Raw genomic sequence first — 24,223 nt, 5'->3', positions numbered from 1 at the left:
CTGTTCCCGCCTCTGATCACACACATGCTCACATTCTGGGGTTGGTTTTCACATTTTTATTGGGAGCTGAGGGTGCGCCTTGGTCAGTGGAGGTGCTCACAGGTTCTTCAGCCACTCCAGGCTGGGTCCCTGGGGGTCCTGGGGGTGGCTGGGTATGTCGGGCATGTTCCCATCATCGCGGACAGGCACTGTGGGACAGGAGGGGGCCGCTGAGACCAGCACGTCTCCAGGGCCTGGAGAGAAGAGCTGTTGGTCGCTTTATATTCACAGAGGGAAAGGGAGATGCCAGGGGGTGAGAGGAGGGTAAGGATCGGAGAATCGGTGATGCAGAAGAGTCAGGGAGAGACAGAGACCGAGAGACATGGAAAACCAGAGAGATGGAGACCGAGAGACATGGAAAACTGGAGACATGGAAAACCGGTGAGACAGAGACAGACCCCCAAAACAGATGGGGAAACAGGACAGAAACCCGTAAAGATGGAGACCGAGAGAACTCCACAGACAGCAACCCAGAGAGGGACAGAAACCTGGAAGGAAATGGAAACTGGAAGCACAAACAGAGCAGTATAGGAATTGGAGCTCAATTCCTAAAAAGTTGAGCAGGGGGGAGTACAGGCAGCACTGCTATGTCTGACCCCTGCTTAGGAAAGACCCACCCATACCAGCCCGGCCCCACCCCGCCCCAGCACAGGGTGCATCCCTGCAGGGCCCCCACTTACCTGGGTAGTTGTAGGGCGTGGCCTTGTTGATCATGACAGAGTACTTGAAGTAGGGGCTGATTGGGGGCAGAATTACAGCTGTGGAGAGACACAGGTGTGAGGCCCAGGGGAAGGCAGCTCTCTGAGGAGAGGGGAAGAGAGGCTGAGCCTTGGCAAAGGGAAGATAAAGTGCAAAGGGGGAGGGCCAGCACCTCCAGGAAGATCCTTGGTACCTTGGGATCCCTATTCTAGATAGGAGAGTTTAAAACTCTTTTTTGGGGGGTTAAGTGGAGTTAGGGGTGGGAGCCCAACACAGATACATGGGGCCTAGAAGAGGGAGCAGTGGGGTTGGTCATGGAATGAGTGCATTAGCGTTCATCACGGAGCATCCTGGGGGTGGTGTCATGGGACTGTTCCTTAGAAATCAAGATTGTTACAAACGGCTGGACGCGGTGGCTCACGCCTGTAATCCCAGTGCTTTGAGAGCCCAAGGTGGGCAGATCACCTGAGGTCAGGAGTTCGAGACCTGCCTGACCAACATGGTGAATGAAACCCCATCTCTACTAAAAACCTAAAAATTAGCTGCATGTGGTGGTGGCGCCTATAATCCCAGCTATTCAGGAGGCTGAGGCAGGAGACCCTTGAGCCTGGGAGGTTGAGGCTGCAGTGAGCCCAGATCGTGCCACTGCACTCCAGCCTGGGTGACACAGATTCCATCTCAAAAAAAAAAAAAGAGACTGTTACAAACTGGAGGAGAAAGGGTTGTACAAACAACAGCCACTAAGGGGTCACAGTCCACTCAGTGGGAGCCAAGAGTCCAAACAACAGCCACTAAGGAGTCACAGTCCACTCAGTGGGAGCCAAGAGTCCTGGGGGACGGGGCACAGTACATAAAAGGATTGTTCTAGGCCCGAAAGGTCTGACAGATGGTAAGAGCCAGGTATATAATTTTGTATCTTCTAGTAAAAATAAAAGATACAGATGAAACAAATTTTAAGAAACATACTCAATTTGGTAGATCCAAAACGTCACTTCAACATCTAATCAACAAGAGATTATTGGTAGTTTACACACTTTTTTTTTTTTTTTTTTTTCCTGAGGCAGAGTCTCCCTCTATTGTCCAGGCTGGAATACAGCGGTGCAATCTCGGCTCACTGCAACCTCGGCCTCCTGGGTTCAAGCCATTCTCCTGCCTCAGCCTCCCAAGTAGCTGGGACTGCAGGCATGCACCACCACACCTGGCTAGTTTTTTAATATTTTTAGTAGAGACAGAGTTTCACCATATTGGCCAGGATGGTCTCAAACCCCTGACCTTGTGGTCTGCCTGCCTCGGCCTCCCAAAGTGCTGGGATTACAGGCGTGAGCCACTGCGCCAGGCCCACACTTTCTTATACTAAGTTTTTGAAATCCAGTGTTTTTTATACCACCTCAATTCATACCAGCCCCACTTCAACTTGTCAGTGGGGCCAGGTGTGGCTGGTGGCTGCCAGCTGCCATACTGAACAAATGTTCAGAACCTTACTTAGTGCCTGGCTGGTGGACCAGCAGTGCTGACAAGACCTGGGAAGCTCTTCAAAAATGCTTGCATCCCAGGCCCCACCCCAGGCCTACAGAAACAGAACCTACAGTCTGGCTTGGCCCAGTGGCTCATGCCTATAATCTCAGCACTTTGGGAAAGTGGATCACTTGAGGTCAGGAGTTCCAGACCAGCCTGGCCAACATGGCGAAATCCTGTCTCTACTAAAAATAAAAAAATTAGCCAGACGTGGTGAGTGCCTGTAATCTCACTTACTCAAAAGGCTGAGATAGGAGAATCACTTGAACCCCAAAGGCAGAGGTTGCAGTGAGCCGAGATCATGCCACTGCACTCCAGCCTGGAAGACAGAGGGAAACTGCATAGCAGGAAAATAAAAAAAAAGAAAGAAAGAAAAAATTAGATGGGTGTCTGTCATCCCAGCTACTCAGGAGGCTGAGGCAGAAAAATCCCTTGAACCCAGGAAGCGGAGGTTGCAGTGAGCCAGATGGCGTCATTTCAGCCTGAGTGACAGTAAGACTATGTTTCCAAAAGAAAAAAGAAAAACCAAAAACAAACTACATTTTAACAATCCCCCGCCCCCACCCCTACAAGGAACTCCGGTGCTAATTAAAATGTGAACAGCAGAGTTCCACAACAAAGGTTTTCATCTGGAAGGCACGTTAGGATAATAGGGGGATTTTTCACAAGACGCAGATTCCCCAGCCCAACCTCCAGCCAAGCCAATTCAATTCAGAATAGGAGAGGGGAGCTGAAAGGGAGGAAGAGGAGGATCTGGACTTTATTTTTGGTGCTCAGGTGTTGATGCATAAGTAGGGTTGAGAACGTCTCATTTAGGGCGGTTAAGAGCGTGTTGGGTAGATGGAGAGGAACGCGGGGGCGATGGTGGAGAGGTTACAAAGGGTATGGGGATAGACAAGGGGACTCGAGGACGGCGATAGGGCTTTGGGGTACAAGATGGAGCGATGTGGAGGGACAGGGGTGGATGATGCAAGTTTGCGCCTGGAGACTCACGCACCGAGGGTCCCGATGAAGAAGGACACGACCAGTACTGGCTCCTTGGCCCAAGCATTCTTGAGGAAGGCGCCGAGTCCTGCAGGAGTGGCGAGGAGGGTCACCCCTGCAAGGGGCTGCCCCCAGTGACCTCTAACCCTCTCGTGCCACCCCTGCCCTGGAGGAGCCCCCTCGTAGCTTCTGCCTCCCCCTCCAGCACGGACCACATCGCCTCCACCACTTTCCCACTACACCTTAGTCCCAGGACCGCCTGGAGATTCCCGAGCCCCGCGCGCCACCGACACCTGCACTTACTCGCGGCCATCTTGGTCTCGGCGGCGGCGACACCGGAGAGCACGCGAAGCACTCTGGAAGTTGTGGTCTCTGCGCGAGACTCCCCTGGTTGCGCGCGCGTCCTGGAGCAGAGGTGGAGGCGAAAGCCAGGACGCGGAGCACCCTGGGAGTTGTGGTCCCTCTGCGCGAGGCGCTGCTGTCAGAGTCTGCGCGTGCGCACTCGCGCAGAACCAAGATGAGGCAGCGGTGGTAAAGGACGTGGTCCCGGGAGCAAGCGCAATCCTGTTTGCGCACCTGCGTGGGATCTCCTTATTTTGGGTTATTGTTAAAACAGATGTACAGATATCTTTCTATCTATCTGTCTGTATTTAAAGACATGGACTTACTCTATCACCCAGGCTGGAGCGAGGTGGCACTATTTATTTATTTTTTTAGACAGGGTCTCGCCATGTGGACCAGGCTGCTCATGAACTGGGCTCAAGCGATCCTCCCACCTCTGCCTCCCAATGAGTATTTGTTTCTAGAGTTAAACTAATGAACACCACAGGTTATGACTGACCCCCCTGCTAACTTTTGCCACGGCACCATGGGGCCATGACAGTCACCACAGGCCCCCACCTCGCTTCTCTCTTCCCTACACTGGGCTCTGGGTCTGGCTTTCTGATGTGGCCTCATTTCCTGGGAGGGAACAGGGTGTTTCTCAGCCTTGAAGTCGGTCCGGAGTGACTGGTCCTGCTGCGATCCACTTAAGGCAGAACAAAATAGTTCCCATTTTATAGTTTATGCATGAAAGCCCATTTTACAGATGAAGAAACTGAGCCCGGGAGAAGGTGAATGATTAACCTGCCCTTTGAGGCCTCTCAGCTCAAGATCAGCTCATCCTGGAAGCGCTAGGTCTCATCGCAGATGGCTTAGGAGCCTTCTGTGGGCTCTCACAGTGCCCTGTAACCGCCAGTATGGCTCAGATCACTGAACAAACTGACCTGGTCTGAGTCTTTCAGTTGGACTGGTAGCTGCAACTTGAGAGTAGTAATGGACATCGCACAGCAAGGGCCCAGCACTTAATAGGTGCGAATTTTTTATCTATCAATCAATCATCCATCTATCTATCACAGTATCACAGCAAGGGCCTGGTACATAATAGGTGCTAATTTTTATGCCTGTCAATCATTTTATCAATCGATCAATCAATCACAACAAGGCCTGCCACATAAATTGGTGCTCATTTTTATCTGTCAATCAATCACAGCAAGGGCCTGGCACTTAATAGGCACTAATTTTTATCTATTTATCTATCATCTATCTATCAATCAATCACAGCAAGGGCCTGGCACATGATAGGTGCTAATTTTTATCTATTTATCTATCATCTATCTATCAATCAATCACAGCAAGGGCCTGGCACATAATAGGTGCTAATTTTTATGCCTGTCAATCATTTTATCAATCAATCGATCAATCAATCACAACAAGGCCTGCCATATAAATTGGTGCTCATTTTTATCTGTCAATCAATCACAGCAAGGGCCTGGCACTTAATAGGCACTAATTTTTATCTATTTATCTATCATCTATCTATCAATCAATCACAGCAAGGGCCTGGCACATGATAGGTGCTAATTTTTATCAATCAATCACAGCAATAGTCTGGCATATTATAGGTTCTTATTTTTAAAACAGACAGATATCTTTCTGTCTGTCTGTCTATATTTAAAGACATGGTCCCACTCTATCACTCAGGCTGGAGCGATGTTGCACAATTTTTTTTTTTTAGACAGGGTCTCGCCATGTTGAACTCCTGGACTCAAGCGATCCTCCCATCTCCACCTCCCAATGAGTATTTGTTTCTAGAGCTAAATTAATGAACACCACAGGTTATGACTGACCCCCCTGCTAACTTTTTCCACGGTGCCATGGGGCTATGACACAGTGACCCATAGGCCCCCACCTCGCTTCTCTCTTTCCTAAACTGGGCTCTGGGTCTGGCTTTCTGATGTTGCCTCATTTCCTGGGAGGGAACAGCCAAGCTCTGGCAGCAGCTGCAGGGATATCTGCCCACCATGGCCCTGGTGCTGATCCTCCAGCTGCTGACCGTCTGTGAGCTGTCCCTTCCTCCTCCCTGAGTTCCTGGCTGGGGTGGGGGGCAGAGAGAGAGGCGATGGAGACCCAGACACCCTGCAGGGGGACCAGCAGCACGAGCTGGGGGCTTGAGATTCTAGGTTCAAATAAAGAACAGGACTGGGGCCCAGACCCTGGGTCCTAAAGTAAGAGAAGACAGATTCCCGAAAGAGGAAGGAGATGGGGACAGGTCTCTCTGGATCCTGAGGCAGGAAGAGGGTAGCGGACAGGGAGGACTTCTAGAATCTCACATGGGATGGGGATGGAAGCCAGGACTCCTAATTCCCTGGTGAAAGGGGGCTGGGAACAGAGCTCGTAGCTCCTGAGAGAACAGGGAAATGGAGACTCAGATTCCTGAACCAGGAGAGGAGAAACTCTTCGATCACTGTCTCCTGAAAAGTGGGAGTTCAAGGGCCTGAACTCTTGGGTTCCCAGGCCAGAGGGGTCTGGGTTCAGACGTCTTCAGTTGCTGGGTAATGGGAGTTTGCATTTCTGCCTGAGACAGAACGAGGGAGGTATAAGATTCTTGTTTCCCAGAGGAGAGAGGAGTGGGGGACTCAGATTCCTGGGATACCAATGAGATGGGGCTGGCCAGAAAAGGCTTTGAAAGGAACTAGTTGCCGGCTGAGGTGGCTCACGCCTGTAATCCCTGCACTTTGGGAGGCTGAAGGGGGTGGATCACCCAAGGCCAGGAGTTCAAGACCAGCCTGACCAATATAGCGAAACCCTGGCTCTACTAAAAATACAAAAATTAGCTGGGTGTGGTGGCAGGCTCCTGTAGTCCCAGCTACTTGGGGGGTTGAGGCAGGAAAATCACTTGAACCCAGGAGGCAGAGGTTGCAGTGAGCCAAGATCGAGCCATTGCATTCTAGCCTGGGAGACAGAATGAGACTCCTTCTCAGACAAAAAATAAAAAAAAAAAAAAGGAAGGAACTAGCCCCTCCCCCTTCTACAGGGCCTCTGTGTCACACGGACAGCACTCCACCTGGTGAGTAGCCACCCCTTCCGCTCTCCTTCATGTCGCTGACACTGCTTTTCCATAAAACGACTCAGATTTTATTGTGGTGCCCAATCCAGTCCCCGATGTCCTTATTTTCCTCCCTCCCTCCATTCCTTCCTTCTTTCCTCATTCCCTTTAGTGGCCATTATAGGTGAGGAGTGAAGGCCAGGCGCTTCAGAGGCAGAGGCTTCACTATCGTATTAATAAGCCACAGTGTGCCAAGACTCCATTTCCTTCTCTGTAAAATGGGCCACTGAGAAATTTCATAAAATCACATGTACAAAACCCTGAGCCTGGCACTGTGCCAGGGCTTAAGAAACAGGATCTTGGGCTGGCATAGTGGCTCACGTCTGTAATCCCAGCCCTTTGGGAAGACAAGGTGGGTGGATGGCTTGAGCTCAAGAGTCTGAGACCAGCCTGGGCAACATGGTGAAACCCCATCTCTACTGAAACTACACACATGGCCAGGCGTGGTGGCTCACGCCTGTAATCCGAGCACTTTGGAGGCCAAGGCGGGCAGATCACCTGAGGTCGGGAGTTCAAGACCAGCCTGACTAACACGGTGAAACCCCATCTTAAAAAATAATAATAGCCGGGCGCGGTGGCTCAAGCCTGTAATCCCAGCACTTTGGGAGGCCGAGGCGGGTGGATCACGAGGTCAAGAGATCGAGACCATCCTGGTCAACATGATGAAACCCCGTCTCTACTAAAAAAATATACAAAAAATTAGCTGGGCATGATGGCGCGTGCCTGTAATCCCAGCTACTCAGGAGGCTGAGGCAGGAGAATTGCCTGAACCCAGGAGGCGGAGGTTGCTGTGAGCCGAGATCGCGCCATTGCACTCCAGCCTGGGTAACAAGAGCGAAACTCCGTCTCAAAAAAAATAATAATAAAAAAAACTACACACACACACAATCAGCCAGGCATGGCGGCACACACCTGTGGTCCCAGCTACTTGGGAGGCGGAGGTGGAAGGATTGCTTGAGCTGGGGAGGCAGAGGGTGCAGTGAGCAGAGATTGCGCTACTGCACTCCAGCCTGGGCAACATAAGACCCCATCTCTAAACAAAAATTTTTTTTTTAATTAAAAAATGTAGGATTTTTAGGTCGGGCATGGTGGCTCATGCCTGTAATCCCAGCACTTTGGGAGGCCAAGGCAGACAGATCACCTGAGGTCAGGAGATCCAGACCATCCTGGCCAACATGGAGAAACCCTGTCTCTACTAAAATACTAAAATTAGCTGGGCGAGGTAACACTCAGCTATAGTCCCAGGTACTTGGGATGCTGAAGCAGGGGAGTCGTTTGAACCTGGGAGGTGGTTGCGGTGAGCTGGATCGAGCCACTGCATTCCAGCCTGGCAACAAAGCAAAACTTCACCTCAAAAAATCAATCAATCAATCAAAATTTTCAACCTGCCTGACCAACATGGTGAAACCTGCTTCTACTAAAAATACAAAATTAGCCAGGTGTGGTGGGGCACACCTGTAATCCCAGCTACTCAGGAGGCTGAGCCAAGAACATTGCTTGAAACTGGGAGGCAAAGGTTGCAGTGAGCCGAGATCGTGCCATTACACTCAAGCCTGGGAAATAAGAGTAAAACTCCTTATCAAAAAAAAAAAAAAAAATTCCATGCAGCCACACACATATCTGTATTTACATACTACTTTTTTTTTTTTTTTGAGACAGATCTCCCTCTGTCGTCCAGGCTGGAGTGCAATGGCACAGTCTTGGCTCACTGCAACCTCTGCCTCCTTGGTTCAAGGGATTCTCCTGCCTCAGCCTCCCGCGTAGCTGGGACTACAGGCACGCACCACAATGTCTAGCTAGTTTTTGTATTTTTAGTAGAAATGGGGTTTCACCATGTTGGCCAGGCTGGTCTGAAACGCCTGACCTCAGGTGATCCATCTGCCTTGACCTCCCAAAGTGCTGGGATTACAGGCATGAGCCACCATGCCTGACTCTTATTATTTTTATTTTTTAGAGACAGGGTCTCATTCTGTCACCCAGGCTGGAATGCAGTGGCACGATCATAGCTCACTGCAGCTTCAAACTCCTGAGCTCAGACAATCCTCCACCTCAGTCTCCCAAAGTGTTGGAATTACAGGTGCATGCCACCATGCCTAGCTAAGGTTTTTTTTTTTTTCCGGTGGGTGGAGTCTCACTGTTGCCCAGGTTGGAGAGCAGTGGTGTGCTCACGCAACCTCCGCCTCCTGGGTTCAAGCAGTTCTCCTGCTCAGCTTCTGAACCAGGTGGGACTACAGGCTAGCACCACCACAACTGGCGAAGTTTTGCATTTTTGGTAGAGACAGGATTTCACCATGTCGGCCAGGGTGGTCTCGAACTCCTGACCTCAGGTGATCCACCCATCTCAGCCTCCCAAAGTGCTGGGATTGCAGGTGTGAGCACTGAGCGCCGCAGCCTTCCTATACTCTTAATTTGTGTGATTTGTGGATAAGTGATGTCTGCCAGTACTGTCATTTGTCCTCTAGTTTTGTCTTTTAGCATACACAACTTAAGAAATCTGAAGCGGTCAAATTAATCCTCCATAGAACTTTTTATTTTATATTTTACGAAGCCCTCCCTACCCCAAGACAAATAAATTTTCCTATAGTTTTTTGAATACTCTGATAATTAAAAAAATGAAACACAGGTAGGTCTTTAATTAATCTGGAAGTTGTTTAGGGGAATGGTGTGAGGTAGGGAACCAACATTTTTTTCCTCCCTAATAGATAACAAGTTTTGGCAATTTTTTTTTTCCAGACAGAGTCTCACTCTGTTGCCCAGGCTGGAGTGCAGTGGCATGATCTCAGCTCACTGCAACCTCCACCTCCCGAGTTCAAGTGATTCTCCTGCCTCAGCCTCCCGAGTAGCTGGGACTACAGGTGCGCACCACCACACCCAGCTAATTTTTCATTTTTAGTAGAGACGGGGTTTCACCATGTTGGCCAGGATGGTGTTGATCTCTTGAGCTCGTGAGCCTCCCTGCCTTGGCCTCCCAAAGTGCTGGGATTACAGGCGTGAGCCACCGCGCCCGGCATTTTGGCCGCTCTTGAAATATTATATAGCATATATTCTGGAAAGCTATTTAAAATTGGAGTTCTGGCTGGGTGTGGTGGCTCACATCTGTAAGCTCAGCACTTTGGGAGGCCAAGGTGGGAGGATCGCTTGAGCCCAGGGGTTCGAGACTAGTCCGGGCAACATAGCAAATGCTTGTCCCTACTACTGATAGTAACAAAAAAAACAGCCTGGTGTAGCACCGTGCGCCTGTGGTCCCAGGAACTCAGGAGGCTGAGGCAGAGGATTGTTTGAACTCAGAAGGTTGAGGCTGCAGTGAGCTGAGAACACACCACTGCACTCCTGCCTGAGCAACAGAGCAACACCCTGTCTCAAAAAAATAATAATAATAAATTAAAAAAACAATAGTCCGGGCGCAGCGGCACCAGGTTGTAATCTTAGCACTCTGAGAAGCCAAGGTGGGAGGACTGCTTGAGGCCAGTAGTTGAAGACCAACCTGGCCAACCAATATAGATAGGCCCCCCATCTCATTACTTTAATAGGAATAAAATGACAGACTTCTGAGACCTGACACTTTGAAACTATGTTTACAAACTGTGGAGTGAAGCTGTGAAGTTTCTGTCCTGCCCCAGATGTGCACCTGGTTGTTTTTTTTTTTTTTTTTTTTGAGACAGAGTCTTGCTCTGTCACCAGGCTGGAGTGCAGTGGCGCGATCTCAGCTCACTGCAACCTCCGCCTCCCAGGTTGAAGCGATTCTCCTGCCTCAGCCTCCCGAGTAGCTGGGACTTACAGACGCACGCCACTACGCCCAGCTAATTTTTGTATTTTTGTATTTTTTTATTATTATTTTTTATTTTTTTTTTTTTGAGACAGAGTTTCGCTCTTGTTATCCAGGCTGGAGTGCAATGGCGCGATCTCGGCTCACCGCAACCTCCGCCTCCTGGGTTCAGGCAATTCTCCTGCCTCAGCCTCCTGAGTAGCTGGGATTACAGGCATGCGCCACCATGCCCAGCTAATTTTTTGTATTTTTAGTAGAGACGGGGTTTCACCATGTAGACCAGGATGGTCTCGATCTCTTGACCTCGTGATCCACCCGCCTCGGCCTTCCAAAGTGCTGGGATTACAGGCTTGAGTGTATTTTTTTAGTAGAGACGGGATTTTACCACGTTGGCTAGGATGGTCTCGATCTCTTGACCTTGTGATCCACCTGCTCTTAACAAGCCTTGACTGTTGTCCAGTCTCCCCCTGATTTCACCAACAGGGAACTGAGGCTGAGAAAGGGGTAGTAACCGTCCAGGGTGATTTTCCTCTTTCCCCAACTTCCCTTCCATCTTCTGGGGCTCCCAGGAGGTCCGAGGACCCAGGCAGCCCCGTTTATTCAGTCCCCCCAGCTTCATACCCCAGGCCATGGCTGGGAGCTCGGCCAGCTTCGGTTGTGACCCCCGGGGTCAATGTGACCTTGAGGTGCCGGGCACCCCAACCCGCCTGGAGATTTGCACTTTTCAAGTCTGGAGAGACCGATCCCCTTCTCCTCCGAGACGTGTCCTCGGAGCTGGCGGAGTTCTTCCTGGAGGAGGTGACTCCAGCCCAAGGGGGAAGTTACCACTGCTGCTATGGGAAGCCAGACTGGGGGCCGGGTGTCTGGTCCCAGCCCAGCGATGCCCTGGAGCTGCTGGTGACAGGTGAGGTCCTGGGGTTGTGCAGGAGAAGCGGGTGGAACAAGGGAGGCGGGGGAAGGACAGAGAGATACAGGGAAAGAGAGACAGAGTGAAGCGAGCAAACTGATAGTTTCACAGACAGGAGAGAAAGATACAGTGCGGGGCGGGGGGAGTCGCGGGGACAGAGAGGGAGGGAGGGACGGGAAGGGGGGAGATGGAGGGGAGAGAGAGGGGGGAAAGAGAGAGAAGCAGAGAGAAAGAGAGAGAGAGAGAAAGCTACTCGGGAGGCTGAGGCAGCAGAATCACTTGAACCCGGGAGGCGGAGGTTGCGGTGAGCCGAGATTGCGCCATTGCACTCCAGCCTGGTGGATCACAAGGTCAGAAGTTCGAGACCATCCTGGCTAACACGGTGAAACCCCGTCTCTATTAAAAATACGAAAAAATTAGCTGGGCGCTGTGGTTCGAGCCTGTGATCCCAGCTACTCGGGAGGCTGAGGCAGGAGAATTGCTTGAACCCGGGAGGGAGAGGTTGCGGTGAGCCGAGATCGCGCCATTGCACTCCAGCCTGGGCGACAGAGTGAGACTCTGGCTAAAAAAAAAAGAGAAAGAGAGAGACAGAGACAGAGACAGAGGGAGCGAGAAAGAGACAGAGGCAGAACGAGAGAGAGACAGAGGAAAGAGAGAAGAGAGACACAGGCAGAGCGCGCTCCTGGAAAGGCGCCCACGCGGTCCGCCTCCCGCCTCCCGCCCGCAGAGGAGCTGCCGCGCCCGTCGCTGGTGGCGCTGCCCGGGTCGGTGGTGGCCCCCGGCGGCCGTGTGACCCTGCGCTGCGCGGGCGGCCTGCGGAACATGAGCTTCGTGCTGTACCGCGTGGGCGTGGCGGCCCCGCTGCAGTATCGCGACTCCGCGCAGCCCTGGGCCGACTTCCCGCTGCTGGGCGCCCGCGCCCCCGGCACCTACAGCTGCTACTACCACACGCCCTCCGCGCCCTACGTGCTGTCCCCGCGCAGCCCGGTGCTGGCCGTCCGCTCCGAAGGTGAGGCCCTGCGGCCCGCCGCCTCCCTCGGACCCAGGAGTCCAGGCCCCAGTCCTCCTCCCTCGGACCCAGGAGTCCAGGCCCCAGCCCTCCTCCCTCAGACCCAGGAGTCCAGGCCTCAGCCCTCCTCCCTCAGACCCAGGAGTCCAGGCCTCAGCCCTCCTCCCTCAGACCCAGGAGTCCAGGCCTCAGCCCTCCTCCCTCAGACCCAGGAGTCCAGGCCCCAGTCCTCCTCCCTCGGACCCAGGAGTCCAGGCCCCAGCCCTCCTCCCTCAGACCCAGGAGTCCAGGCCTCAGCCCTCCTCCCTCGGACCCAGCAGTCCAGGCCCCAGTCCTCCCCCCTCGGACCCAGCAGTCCAGGCCCCAGTCCCTCCTCCCTCAGACCCAGCAGTCCAGGCCCCAGTCCCTCCTCCCTCGGACCCAGGAGTCCAGGCCCCAGCCCTCCTCCCTCAGACCCAGGAGTCCAGGCCCCAGTCCCTCCTCCCTCGGACCCAGGAGTCCAGGCCCCAGTCCCTCCTCCCTCGGACCCAGGAGTCCAGGCCCCAGTCCCTCCTCCCTCGGACCCAGAAATGCAGGCCCCAGTCCTCCTCCCTCCGACCTAGGAGTCCAGGCCCCAGTCCCTCCTCCCTCGGACCCAGAAATGCAGGCCCCAGTCCTCCTCCCTCGGACCCAGGAGTCCAGGCCCCAGTCCCTCCTCCCTCGGACCCAGGAGTCCAGGACCCCAGCCCCTCCTCCCTCGGACCCAGGAGTCCAGGACCCCAGCCCCTCCTCCCTCGGACCCAGGAGTCCAGGACCCCAGCCCCTCCTCCCTCGGACCCAGCAGTCCAGGCCCCAGCCCTCCTCCCTCGGACCCAGCAGTCCAGGCCCCAGCCCTCCTTCCTCGGACCCAGGAGTCCAGGACCCCAGCCCCTCCTCCCTCGGACCCAGGAGTCCAGGTCCCAGCCCCTCCTCCCTCGGACCCAGGAGTCCAGGACCCCAGCCCCTCCTCCCTCGGACCCAGGAGTCCAGGCCCCAGCCTCTCCTCCCTCAGACCCAGGAGTCCAGGACCCCAGCCCTCCTCCCTCGGACCCAGGAGTCGAGGACCCCAGCCCCTCCCGCCTCGGACCCAGGAGTCCAGACCCCAGCCCCTCCCCCCTCGGACCCAGGAGTCCAGACCCCAGCCCCTCCTCCCTCAGACCCAGGAGTCCAGGACCCCAGCCCCTCCTCCCTCGGACCCAGGAGTCCAGGCCCCAGTCCTCCTCCCTCAGAACCAGGAGTCCAGACTTCCACCCAGTCCCTCCTCCCTCAGACCCACGAAGTGAAGCCTCCATAACTCCCCTCAACTTTCAGACTGGGGAGTCAGGCCCCTAAGTCCACCCCAGGGACAGGAGACCTGGAGTTCAGGGCCTAGACTTCTGGGTCCAAGCGATGACAGCCCCTCTCTCCCGGCTCGGCCCGCAGACTCCAGCTCCTCCGACTACACCAGGGAGAACCTGGTCCGCCTGGGACTGGCCAGTCTGGTCCTCATCTCCCTGGGCGCGCTGGTCGCTTTTGACTGTCGCAGCCAGAACCACGCTCCTGCTGGCGTCCGCCCCTGAGCCCCAGGGGCGCTGCAACCCCAGAAGACTTCCAACCTGAGTGGCAGAGAAGCTGGGACCCTGGGCTGGACTGTCCTTTCCTGTGGGAGATGGGTCATCGTCGGGGGAGATCAGGCCTTCAGAAGGTGGGAAGGCAGCTGTGCTGTCACCCTGAGGCAGAGGGCCAGGAGTCTGTGCAAGTGAGCAAGGGGAATTTATCTCCACCAGGCTCCTTTGTTTCAACTTGTCCAGAAACTGACCTTTCCCACCCCCCGACCCCCCCTGTGAAGTCCCTGAAAGGGGAACAATAAATGCTAATCACCCGCACATTGCGTTTGCTCCAGGCACTCAATAAAAGCAAGCGGCTCCTGCTTCTTGGGGCTGCTCTTACACTGCCTACCTGTGTCTCATTTCATCCCTCGGGGGACAGATCCGCACTTTCCCGCAGCCGCGAGGCCCTGCACTGTGGCTTCTCTCTGGGCCTTTCCCAAGGAGCAGCTGAGTGGTTAAGGCTTCCGAGCCAGGAGACTGGGGTTCGAATCCCAGCCTGCCATCTACTCTGTGGAGCATTCGGAAAGTGCCCTTCCCCAACTCTCTCTTGCCTTGACGGTAATATGGACGCACTGATAAAACCTACTTCATAGAATTGTTGTAGGATTCAGTGGGTAACACACATCCAACACTTAAAACAGTAACTGGCTTGCAGTAAATTCTCAGTGAATGTTAGCTATCCTATAACACCGATTTCTACCAGACTCAGCGAAAGGAAGGTCTCACCTTTTTTTAAATTAAGCATAATCAAACACAATTTTTTTTTTTGAAAGTCTCACTCTGTCGCCCAGGCTGGAGTGCAGTGGTTCAATCTTGGCTCACTGCAACCTCTGCCTCCTGGGTTCAAGTGATTCTCATGCCTCAGCCTCCTGAGTAGCTGGGATTACAGGTGTGTGCCACCATGCCCAGCTAATTTTTGTATTTTTAGTAGAGATGGAATTTTGCCATGTTGACCAGGGTGGTCTTGAACTCCTGACCTCAAGTGATCCACCCGTCTTGGCCTCCCAAAGTTCTGGGATTACAGCCATGAGCCACCGTACCCCTCCCTCCCTTTCTCTTCTTTTCTTTTCTTTTTTGAGATGAGCCTTACTCTCTTGCCCAGGCTAGACTGCCCTGGCATGATCAAGGCTCACTGCCACATCGACCTCCCAGCTGAAGTGATCTCCCCACCTCAGCCTCCCAAGTAGCAGGAACCACAGGTGCAGGCTACCATACCTGGCTGGTTTGTTTTTACTTTTTTTTTTTTGTAGAAACAAGGTCTCTCTATGTTGCCCAGGCTGATTTCCAACTCCCGAGGTTAGGTGATCCTCCTGCCTCGGCCTCCTGAAGTGTGGGGATCACAGGCGTGAGCCACCCACACAGGCTCCTTCCCCCTTTCTCGACTTGTGCCCTAATTTTGGCAGAGCACACACGTTCTTCTACTTTTGTTGTTTTTCAACTTCTCCTTCCGCTTTTCCCACTTTATGGAGAAGAGAGTGACTTCTAGTGCTTGGACAGCCCAGCTGTGCCATGCTGGGCAAACTGGAGCAGTCTGCAGGCCCTTCTGGGTTTTCATCTGAGAAAGGGAAATCCAAAAATACCTACCTTGTCAGTCCTCGAGAGAAATAAATGAGGCAACTTGTCCCCAGCACATGAAGAAACATGAGGAAACCTTAGATCAGAGGCTTTAAGTCCTCTGACCCCAACCCCTCCTCTTTTTTTTTTTCGAGATGGAGTTTCGCTCTTGTTGCCCAGGCTGGAGTGCAATAGTATGATCTCAGCTCACTGCAATCTCTGCCTCTCGGGTTCCAGGATTCTCCATCTCAGCCTCCCAAGTAGCTGGGACTATAGGCATTCGCCACCACACCTGGCTAATTTTTTGTATTTTTATTAGAGATGGGGTTTTGTTATGTTGGCCAGGCAGGTCTCCAACTCCTGACCTCAAGTGATCCGCCTGCCTCAGCCTCCCAAAGTGCTGGGATTACAGGCGTGAGCCACCGCACTCAACCCTATTTTTATTTTTGAGATAGAGTCTTGCTCTGTCACCCAGGCTGGTGTACAGTGGTGCAACCTCGGCTCACTGCAACCTGCGCCTCCCGGATTTAAGCAATTCTCCTGCCCCAGCTTCCCGAGTATTTGGAACTATAGGTGCATGCCACCACACTCAGCTAATGTTTTGTATCTTTAGTGGAGATGGGGGTTCACCACGTTTGCCAGGCTGGTCTTGAACTCCTGACCTCAGGTGATCCCTCTGCCTTAGCCTCCCAAAGTGCTGGGATTACAGGCATGAGCCACCACACTCGGCCAGTTGAGAGGAGAATTAAAGAGATACAGTCCTGGCCCTCATGGAGAGTAGAGTTTACCAGTTTTCTGGAAAAGTCTTGAGTAAACATCCTTTTTTATGCCTGGCCTTCCTCAGCATGCATTCAGTGTTAAATAATTTGTGCAGGAAGTGGGTTTTACGAACCACAAATGACAAAGAATACAGAAAGAAAAACGAATAAAAATGTGTGATGCCGGGCACTGTGGCTCACGCCTGTGATCTCAGCACTTTGGGATGCCAAGGTGGGTGGATCACAAGGTCAGGAGTTTGAGACCAGCCTGGCCGATATAGTGAAATCCCATCTCTACTAAGAATGAAAAAATTCGCTTGGTGTGGTGGTGCATGCCTGTAATCCCAGCTACTCGGGAGACTGAGGCAGGAGAATCACTTGAACCTGGGAGGCGGACGTTGCAGTGAGCCGAGATCGCAGCTCTGGGCTCCAGCCTGGGTTACAAGAGCAAACCTCCATCTCAAAAAAAAAAAGTTTAATGATTTTTCTTCTCTCTTGGGGAAAATATGGAGGATGTTCAGTCTCTGAAGATGGTGTGTCCACTGCTTATTTTAAATAGCTGTGCAAAGTTAGTGCCACCACAAGGGGGCAGCGCTGCGCTGGTCATAAACTGAGAATATTCAAAAGACTCTGGAAATCTGGTACTTAACCATCCCCGCAATCAGAGGCTTGAACCACAGCTAGGCTGAGTCTTGGCAGGACTCTTCCGATCAGGATTAGGGGGTGTGGAGGAGCTGCTTCGAGGCCATCTCCCTTTCACCTCCTGCGATATTGTGATATAGTGAGAAATACGTGTTTGGTCTTCAGCTCTGGTTCCAAAGACCCCCTTCTCACCCCGTCACTCTGGAAATTCCAAAAATCCTCGTGAGAAGGGTGTCTTTTGTTATTCCCGGAACCTTGGGAGGCTGAGGCAGGTGGATAACTTGAGGTCAGGAGTTTGAGACCAGCCTGGCTAACGTGGTGAAAATCCATCTCTACTCAAAGTACAAAAACTAGCCAGGCGGAATTATGAGCCTGTAATTCCAGGTACTTGCCGGGGCTGGGGCAGGAGAATCACTTGAACCCGGGAGGCAGAGACTGCAGTGAGTTGAGATCACACCACTGCACTCCAGCCTGGGTGAGACCCTGCCTAAAAACAAAAACAAAAACAGAATGTGGTTTGATAAGGTCATAAACTGAGAATATTCAAAAGACTCTAAATGTGTTTTATATCTTCTGTAGTATGGAGATCTATGGATATTTATTACAGCGACCAGCGTTCCATTCTCTGGTTCCATAAATCTGTCCTTTGGGGCCGGGCGCGGTGGCTCACGCCTGTAATCCCAGCACTTTGGGAGGCCGAGGCAGGTGGATCACGAGGTCAAGAGATCGAGACCATCCTGGTCAACATGGTGAAACCCCATCTCTACTAAAAATACAAAAATTAGCTGGGCATGGTGGCGTGTGCCTGTAGTCCCAGCTACTCGGGAGGCTGAGGCAGGAGAATTGCCTGAACCCAGGAGGCGGAGGTTGTGGTGAGCTGAGATCGCGCCATTGCACTCCAGCCTGGGTAACAAGAGCGAAACTCCGTCTCAAAACAAAACAAAACAAAAACAAAAACAAGATTGTTACTCTAAGTCACTCAGTTTTGGGGTGCTTTGTTACACAGTAACAGATAACCTAAACCAAAGACAGAACTAAATAATGATGACTGGTTTTTTTTTTTTTTTGAGACAGAGTTTCACTCTCGTTACCCAGACTGGAGTGCAATGGCGCGATCTCGGCTCACGGCAACCTCCGCCTCCTGGGTTCAGGCAATTCTCCTGCCTCAGCCTCCCGAGTAGCTGGGACTACAGGCACGCTCCACCATGCCCAGCTAATTTTTTGTATTTTTAGTAGAGACGGGGTTTCACCTTGTTGACCAGGATGGTCTCGATCTCTTGACCTCGTGATCCACCCGCCTCGGCCTCCCAAAGTGCTGGGATTATAGGCCTGAGCCACCGCGCCCGACCCAGCTATTCTTTATTTTTTGAATCAGGGTCTCAAAAAAAAAAAAAAAAAAAAAATCCTATTTATTCCTTCATTTCTTTTTTCTTTCTTTCTTTTTTTTTTTTTTTGAGACGGAGTCCAGCTCAGTCCTTCCTTCATTTCTAACTGGAATGGAACTTTACCAGGGCGTTTCTGTTGACTGATAAAATTCCAGTGCCTAGTTTTAAAATATACATCTTCACCGTTAGCAAAAGAGATGTTAAATAGAGATACAGGAGATGTCCTCTTTTTCCTGATACTGCATAAGGAGGAAGATTTTTTCTGAGTCACAACCCTAATTTAAGGAATCAGATTTGATAAAGTGTTGAATTGAGAAGATTCCCAAGAATATCAATCTTGTTTTCTGGTACAATATGGAGAATTACATGAATATTCATGACGGTTGCTAAATTGTTCTCTTCTCTGTTGAAATAAATTCATGCATAGAAAACTGTCATTGAACAAAAGGGTCTTGTAAGAGTCCCAAGCCTTGAAAAATCATGGCCACATCCTGTGAAAATCACTCTCAAAGAAGCACCTGAGATTGTAATTGCTTTACTCCGTCAGAACTGGTCGTCTCGTTGACTCTTCTGTGTTCCAAAGCAGTAAGAAGAGACTACCGAGACAGAAGATCCGAAAACAAAAACAAGCTTTGGGGCATCTTGCTCTTCTCCCAAATGCGTGATGGAGAAAACATAGTTAAAACCCAAGACTTGATCTTTCTCTTTTTTCTTTTTTTGCTTTTGAGACGGAGTTTTGCCCTTGTTGCCCAGGCTGGAGTGCAATGGCGCGATCTCGGTTCACCGCAACCTCCGCCTCCTGGGTTCAAGAGATTCTCCTGCTTCAGCCTCCAGAGTAGCTGGGACTACAGGCACGCGCCACCACGTCCAGCTAATTTTCTGTTTTTAGTAGAGACGGGGGTTTGATGTTCGTCAGGCTGGTCTCGAACTCCCGACCTCAGGTGATCCATCTGCGTCCACCTCTCAAAGTGCTGGGATTACAGGCATGAGCCACCGCACCCAGCCTTTTTTTTTTGAGACGGAGTTTCACTGTTGTTACCCAGACTGGAGTGCAATGGCGCGATCTCGGCTCACCGCAACCTCCGCCTCCTGGGTTCAGGCAATTCTCCTGCCTCAGCCTCCCGAGTAGCTGGGATTACAGGTGTGTGCCACCATGCCCAGCTAATTTTTGTATTTTTGTTTTAGTAGAGACGAGGTTTCACCACGTTGACCAGGATGGTCTCAATCTCTTGACCTCATGATCCACCCGCCTTGGCCTCCCAAAGTGCTGGGATTACAGGCGTGAGCCACCGCGCCCTGCCTGATTTCTTATTTTAACAACAAAAAAAATTAGAAATTTTGTCTTATTTAAATTAATTTTTTTTTTAGACAGAGTCTCACTCTGTCACCCAGGCTGGAGTGCAATGGCAAGATCTTGGCTCACTGCAACCTCTGCCTCCTGGATTCAGGTGATTCTCCTGCCTCAGCCTCCCAAGTAGCTGGGACTACAGGCACACGCCACCACACCTGGCTAATTTTTGTAATTTTAGTAGAGATGGAGTTTCACCATGTTGGTCAGGCTGGTTTCGAACTCCTGATCTTATGATCAACCTGCCTTGGCCTCAAAGTGCTGGGGTTACAGGCGTGAGCCACTGCGTCCTGCCCTCCTTTACCTTTTTGTTGTACTAGATACTTGGATAATTTCTAGGCTGTTCTTAAAAATTATGAATCCACCAGCACCAGATTCCTTCTACCAGTCTTTGCATCTCTTAGCGTTTTGGTTATTAGCTTTGTTTTTTGTGAGATGGAGTCTCTCTCTGTCACCCCGGCTGGAATGCAGTGGTGCAATCTCGGCTCACTGCAACCTCTGCCTCCTGAGTTCGAGGGATTCCCTGCCGCAGCCACCTGATTAGCTGGGACTACAGGCGCCCACCACGCCTGGCTAATTTTTGTATTTTTAGTAGAGACGGGGTTCTCACCATGTTGACCAGGCTGATCTCGAACCCCTGGCCTCAAGTGATCTGCCCACCTCAGCCTCCCAAAGTGCTGGCATTGTACATGTGAACCGCCGAACCTGGTGGGTTTTGTTTTTTCTTGGAGTTAGTGATTTCACTCTCAATAATTCTTTCCCAGTCAGGCACGGTGGCTCAGGCCTGTAATCCCAGCAGTTTGGGAGGCTGAGGCTGGAGGATCGCTTGAGCCCAGGAGTTTGAGACCAGCCTGGGCAACACAGTGAGACCCAGTTTCAAATTTAAAAAACAATTCTCTCATCCTCAGAACATGGCGTTTGCACAGCCTCCTGCTTCTGTGCCACGGATGTGATGTCTACTCACATCTTTCAGCACTGACTGCTATAATTCTTCCGACAGTATCTTGTTTCCTGCAAGAGTTCTGCCTTACTGGATGCTAGCACTCTGCTTCCTCAGCTCTATAAATTATTTTTCATGCTGATGTAACTGTCATAACGGGTTCCTCTTGGTGGCTGCCCAGATGAAGCCCATTCATCAAGACAAAGAAATTGCAAGAAAGAGTTTAATACACACTGAGCCAGGTAGGTGGGAGACCAGAGTTTCATTATTACTCCAACCAGCCTCCCTGAAAATCTGGAGGTTAGGGTTTTGTTTGCTTTTCTTTGAGATGGAGTCTCACTGTGATGCCCAAGCTGGAGTGCAGTGGCACGATCCGGGCTCACTGCAGCCCCTGCCCCCATCCCCCCAGGCCTGGGTCAAGCGATTCTCCTGTCTCAGCCTCCCAAGTAGCTGGGATTACACGCACCCTCCACTACTCCCAGTTAATTTTTGTTTTTTTTTTTTTGTACTTTTAGTAGAGATGGGTTTTCACCATGTTGCCCAGGCTGGTCTCGAGCTCCCAGCCTCAAGCAATCCTCCCGCCTCGGCCTCTCACAGTGCTGGGGTTACGGGCGCGGGCCACTGTGCCCGGCCTCACCTCAAACTTTCTCAAGTGCTCTGCCTGCACAGCAGTGTGTGCTGTGAGGATGCTGACCCAGCCACGGAATTCGGGGCCCTGTGGAGCTCTTTCCCTCTCATGTGCTGCTCCTGAGACTATTCATTGATATAAGGATGGGGAAGGAAAAAAAGGGAGTGTGGGAAGGTGCGAATAGGACAAAGAGCAAATAAATGAAGGAAGACAGCTAAGGTGGAGAGAATATCAAGGAAGGAAGATACAGGAACTCCCAAGCCAGGCACAGTGGCTCACACCTATAATCCCAGCACTTTGGGAGGCCGAGGCGGGCAGATCATGAGGTCAGGAGTTCAAGACCAGCCTGGCCAATATGGTAAAACCCCGCCTCTACTAAAAATACACACACACACACACACAAAACTAGCCAGGCGTGGTGGTGTGTACCTGTAGTTCCAGCTACTCGGGAAGCTGAGGCAGGGGAATCACTTGAACCTGGGAGGCAGAGGTTGCAGTGAACTGAGATCACGCCACTGCACTCCAGCCTGGGTGACAGAGCAAGACTCTGTCTCAGACAAATAAAAAGAAAAGGAACTCCCACTACAACTCATTAAGATTCCATATTTTGGCCAGGTGCGGTGGCTCATGCCCGTAATCACAGCACTTTGGGAGGCCGAGGCTGCTGGGTCACCTGAGGCCAGAAGTTCGAGATTAGTGTGGCCAACATGGTGAAAAGTCATCTCTACTAAAAGTACAAAAATCAGCCAGGCATGCTGGCGGGCATTTGTAATCTCAGCCACTTAGGAGGCTGAGGCAGGAGCATTGCTTGAACCTGGGAGGTGGAGGTTGCAGTGAGCCAGGATTGTGCCACTGCACTCCAGCCTGGGCAACAGAGGGAGACTCCATCTCAACAACAACAACAACAAAAGATTCCGTCTCTTGTTTTCAGGGATTAAAACTTTAAAGTTCGGCCGGGCGCGGTGGCTCACGCCAATAATCCCAGCACTTTGGGAGGCCGAGGCGGGTGGATCACGAGGTCAAGAGATCGAGACCATCCTGGTCAACATGGTGAAACCCCATCTCTACTAAAAATACAAAAACTTAGCTGGGCATGGTGGCACGTGCCTGTAATCCCAGCTACTCGGGAGGCTGAGGCAGGAGAATTGCCTGAACCCAGGAGGCAGAGGTTGCGGTGAGCCGAGATCGCGCCATTGCACTCCAGCCTGGGTAACAAGAGCGAAACTCCGTCTCAAAAAAAAAAAAAAAAACACTTTAAAGTACAGTGGACTGCTGGCTAGAAGACATGAAGTGGCTGATGCGAGAGAGATTTGGCGGGACTGTTTGAGAAGGAGGGATACGCTCTGAGGGTCAGTGCATGCTGGTCAGTAGTGGGATCGCGCCTGTGAATAGCCACTGCACTCCAGCCTGGGCAGCGCAGCGAGACGTCGTCTCCTAAAAAAAATACAATCTATGTTTTCTCTATTGATACGGCATGCCCCCGCTCATAAACCAAAGCCCATGTATGTAGGGACCTGTTTCTGCGATTCTTGTTCTGTGCTGTTCCCTTGATCAGCGTGGCTTCACGTTACATTTTCCTGAGAGCATATGTTGTTGAGCGTCTTTTCTCACATGCTAATTGCTGTATATATGTAATATTAAATCTAATATATGTTTATATTCCTGATAAATTACTGATTCAATACTTTGTCCATTTATAATTGGGTTGTTTCATTTCATTTCTTTTCTTTTTTTCTTCTTTCTTTTTATTTTTTGAGACGGAGTTTCGCTCTTGTTACCCAGGCTGGAGTGCAATGGTGCAATCTCGGCTCACCCCAACCTCCGCCTCCTGGGTTCAGGCAATTCTCCTGCCTCAGCCTCCCGAGTAGCTGGGATTACAGGCACACGCCACCATGCCCAGCTAATTTTTTGTATTTTTAGTAGAGACGGGGTTTCACCATGTTGACCAGGATGGTCTCGATCTCTTACCTTGTGATCCACCCGCCTTGTCCTCCCAAAGTGCTGGGATTACAGGCGTGAGCCACCGCGCCCAGCCCTCTTTTCTTTTCTTTTTTTTTGAGGCAGAGACTCCCTGTCACCCAGGCTGGAGTGTAGTGGTACCATCTCGGCTCACTGCAATCACCTCCCAGGTTCAAGGGATTTTCCTGTCTCAGCCTCCCAAGTAGCTGGCATTACAGGCACTCGCTACCACATCCAGCTAATTTATTTGTTTTTTTTTTTTTTTGAGGCAAAGTCTCGCTCTGTCGCTCAGGCTAGAGTACAGGGATCTTGGCTTACCACAACCTCTGCCTTCCAGGTTCAAGTGATTCTCCTGGCTCAGCCTCCTGAGTAGCTGGAATTACAGGCACGTGCCACCATGCCTGGTTAATTTTTGTATTTTTTGTAGAGACGAGGTTTCACCATGTTGGTCAGGCTGGTCTTGAACTTCTGACCTCGTGATCCACCCACCTTGGCCTCCTAAAGTTTTGGGATTACAGGTGTGAGCCACTGTGCCCAGCCTAATTTTTAGTAGAGATGGGGTTTTGCCATGTTGGCCACGCTGGTCTCAAACTCTTGACTTGAGGTGATCCATCTGCCTCGGCCTTCCAGAGTGCTGGGATTAGTCACTGCGCCTGGCCGGGTTCTTTTCTTTCTTTTTTTTTTTTTTTTTTTGAGATGTAATCTCACTCCTGGTATTGAAAATATACCATACACCGGTCGCGGTGGCTCACGCCTGTAATCCCAACACTTTGGGAGGCCAAAGCGGGTAGATCACCTGAGTTCAGGAGTTTGAGACCAGCCTGGGCAACATGGCAAAACCTCGTTTCTACTAAAAAGAACAAAAAAATTTAGTTAGGCATAGTGGTGGGCACCTGTCATCCCAGCTGCTTGGGAGGCTGACACAGGAGAGTCACTTGAACCCAGGAGGCAGAGTTAGCAGTGAGCCAAGATCACACCAGTGCCTGGGCAACAGAGATTCTGACTCAAAAAAAAAAAGCAAGAAAGAAAGAAAGAAAAGAAAAGAAAAGAAAAGGT

General features: G+C 51.5%; 2 protein-coding genes across 5 annotated transcripts; one reads left to right on the top strand and one right to left on the bottom strand.

Moving 5' to 3' along the window:
- Positions 1-41: 41 nt before the first annotated feature.
- NDUFA3 (NADH:ubiquinone oxidoreductase subunit A3) lies at positions 42-3,574 on the bottom strand. 3 transcript variants are annotated; one of them, XM_017967408.4, is made up of 4 exons: positions 3,480-3,574; positions 3,251-3,325; positions 720-797; positions 42-188 (listed from the first exon to the last, which is right to left on the bottom strand). In XM_017967408.4, exons 1-4 carry the CDS (start codon positions 3,548-3,550, stop codon positions 173-175), a joined length of 240 nt encoding a protein of 79 aa, XP_017822897.1. In that variant the 5' UTR covers positions 3,551-3,574; the 3' UTR covers positions 42-172. The 3 variants fall into 3 exon arrangements, with proteins under 3 accessions (XP_017822897.1, XP_008986848.3, XP_002762499.1); XM_008988600.5 differs by having other exon boundaries at positions 42-233; positions 3,541-3,574; XM_002762453.7 differs by having other exon boundaries at positions 3,541-3,574.
- Positions 3,575-5,562: 1,988 nt separating this feature from the next.
- OSCAR (osteoclast associated Ig-like receptor) lies at positions 5,563-14,299 on the top strand. 2 transcript variants are annotated; one of them, XM_054250095.2, is made up of 5 exons: positions 5,563-5,616; positions 6,593-6,625; positions 11,044-11,334; positions 12,065-12,346; positions 13,787-14,299. In XM_054250095.2, the coding sequence occupies exons 1-5, from the start codon at positions 5,580-5,582 to the stop codon at positions 13,921-13,923; spliced, it is 780 nt and encodes a 259-aa protein (XP_054106070.1). In that variant the 5' UTR covers positions 5,563-5,579; the 3' UTR covers positions 13,924-14,299. The 2 variants fall into 2 exon arrangements, with proteins under 2 accessions (XP_054106070.1, XP_002762512.2); XM_002762466.6 differs by having other exon boundaries at positions 11,035-11,334.
- The last annotated feature ends 9,924 nt before the right edge of the window (positions 14,300-24,223 follow it).

This window comes from Callithrix jacchus, chromosome 22 (assembly GCF_049354715.1).
Source record: "Callithrix jacchus isolate 240 chromosome 22, calJac240_pri, whole genome shotgun sequence".
NCBI lineage: Eukaryota > Metazoa > Chordata > Mammalia > Primates > Cebidae > Callithrix > Callithrix jacchus.
Note: the sequence above shows the minus strand (reverse complement) of the source record. Positions and strands in the feature narration are given on the sequence as shown.

Coding starts and splice junctions, on each gene's coding strand:
- NDUFA3 (XM_008988600.5), bottom strand. Junction 798..3,250: donor CTTCTTCATCGGGACCCTCG/GTGCGTGAGTCT, acceptor GTCTCTCCACAG/CTGTAATTCTGCCCCCAATC. Junction 234..719: donor CACGCCCTACAACTACCCAG/GTAAGTGGGGGC, acceptor TCTTCTCTCCAG/GCCCTGGAGACGTGCTGGTC.
- OSCAR (XM_002762466.6), top strand. CDS start 5,580: ATGGCCCTGGTGCTGATCCTCCAGCTGCTGACCGTCT. Junction 5,617..6,592: donor CCTCCAGCTGCTGACCGTCT/GTGAGCTGTCCC, acceptor CCCCTTCTACAG/GGCCTCTGTGTCACACGGAC. Junction 12,347..13,786: donor GCTGGCCGTCCGCTCCGAAG/GTGAGGCCCTGC, acceptor CTCGGCCCGCAG/ACTCCAGCTCCTCCGACTAC.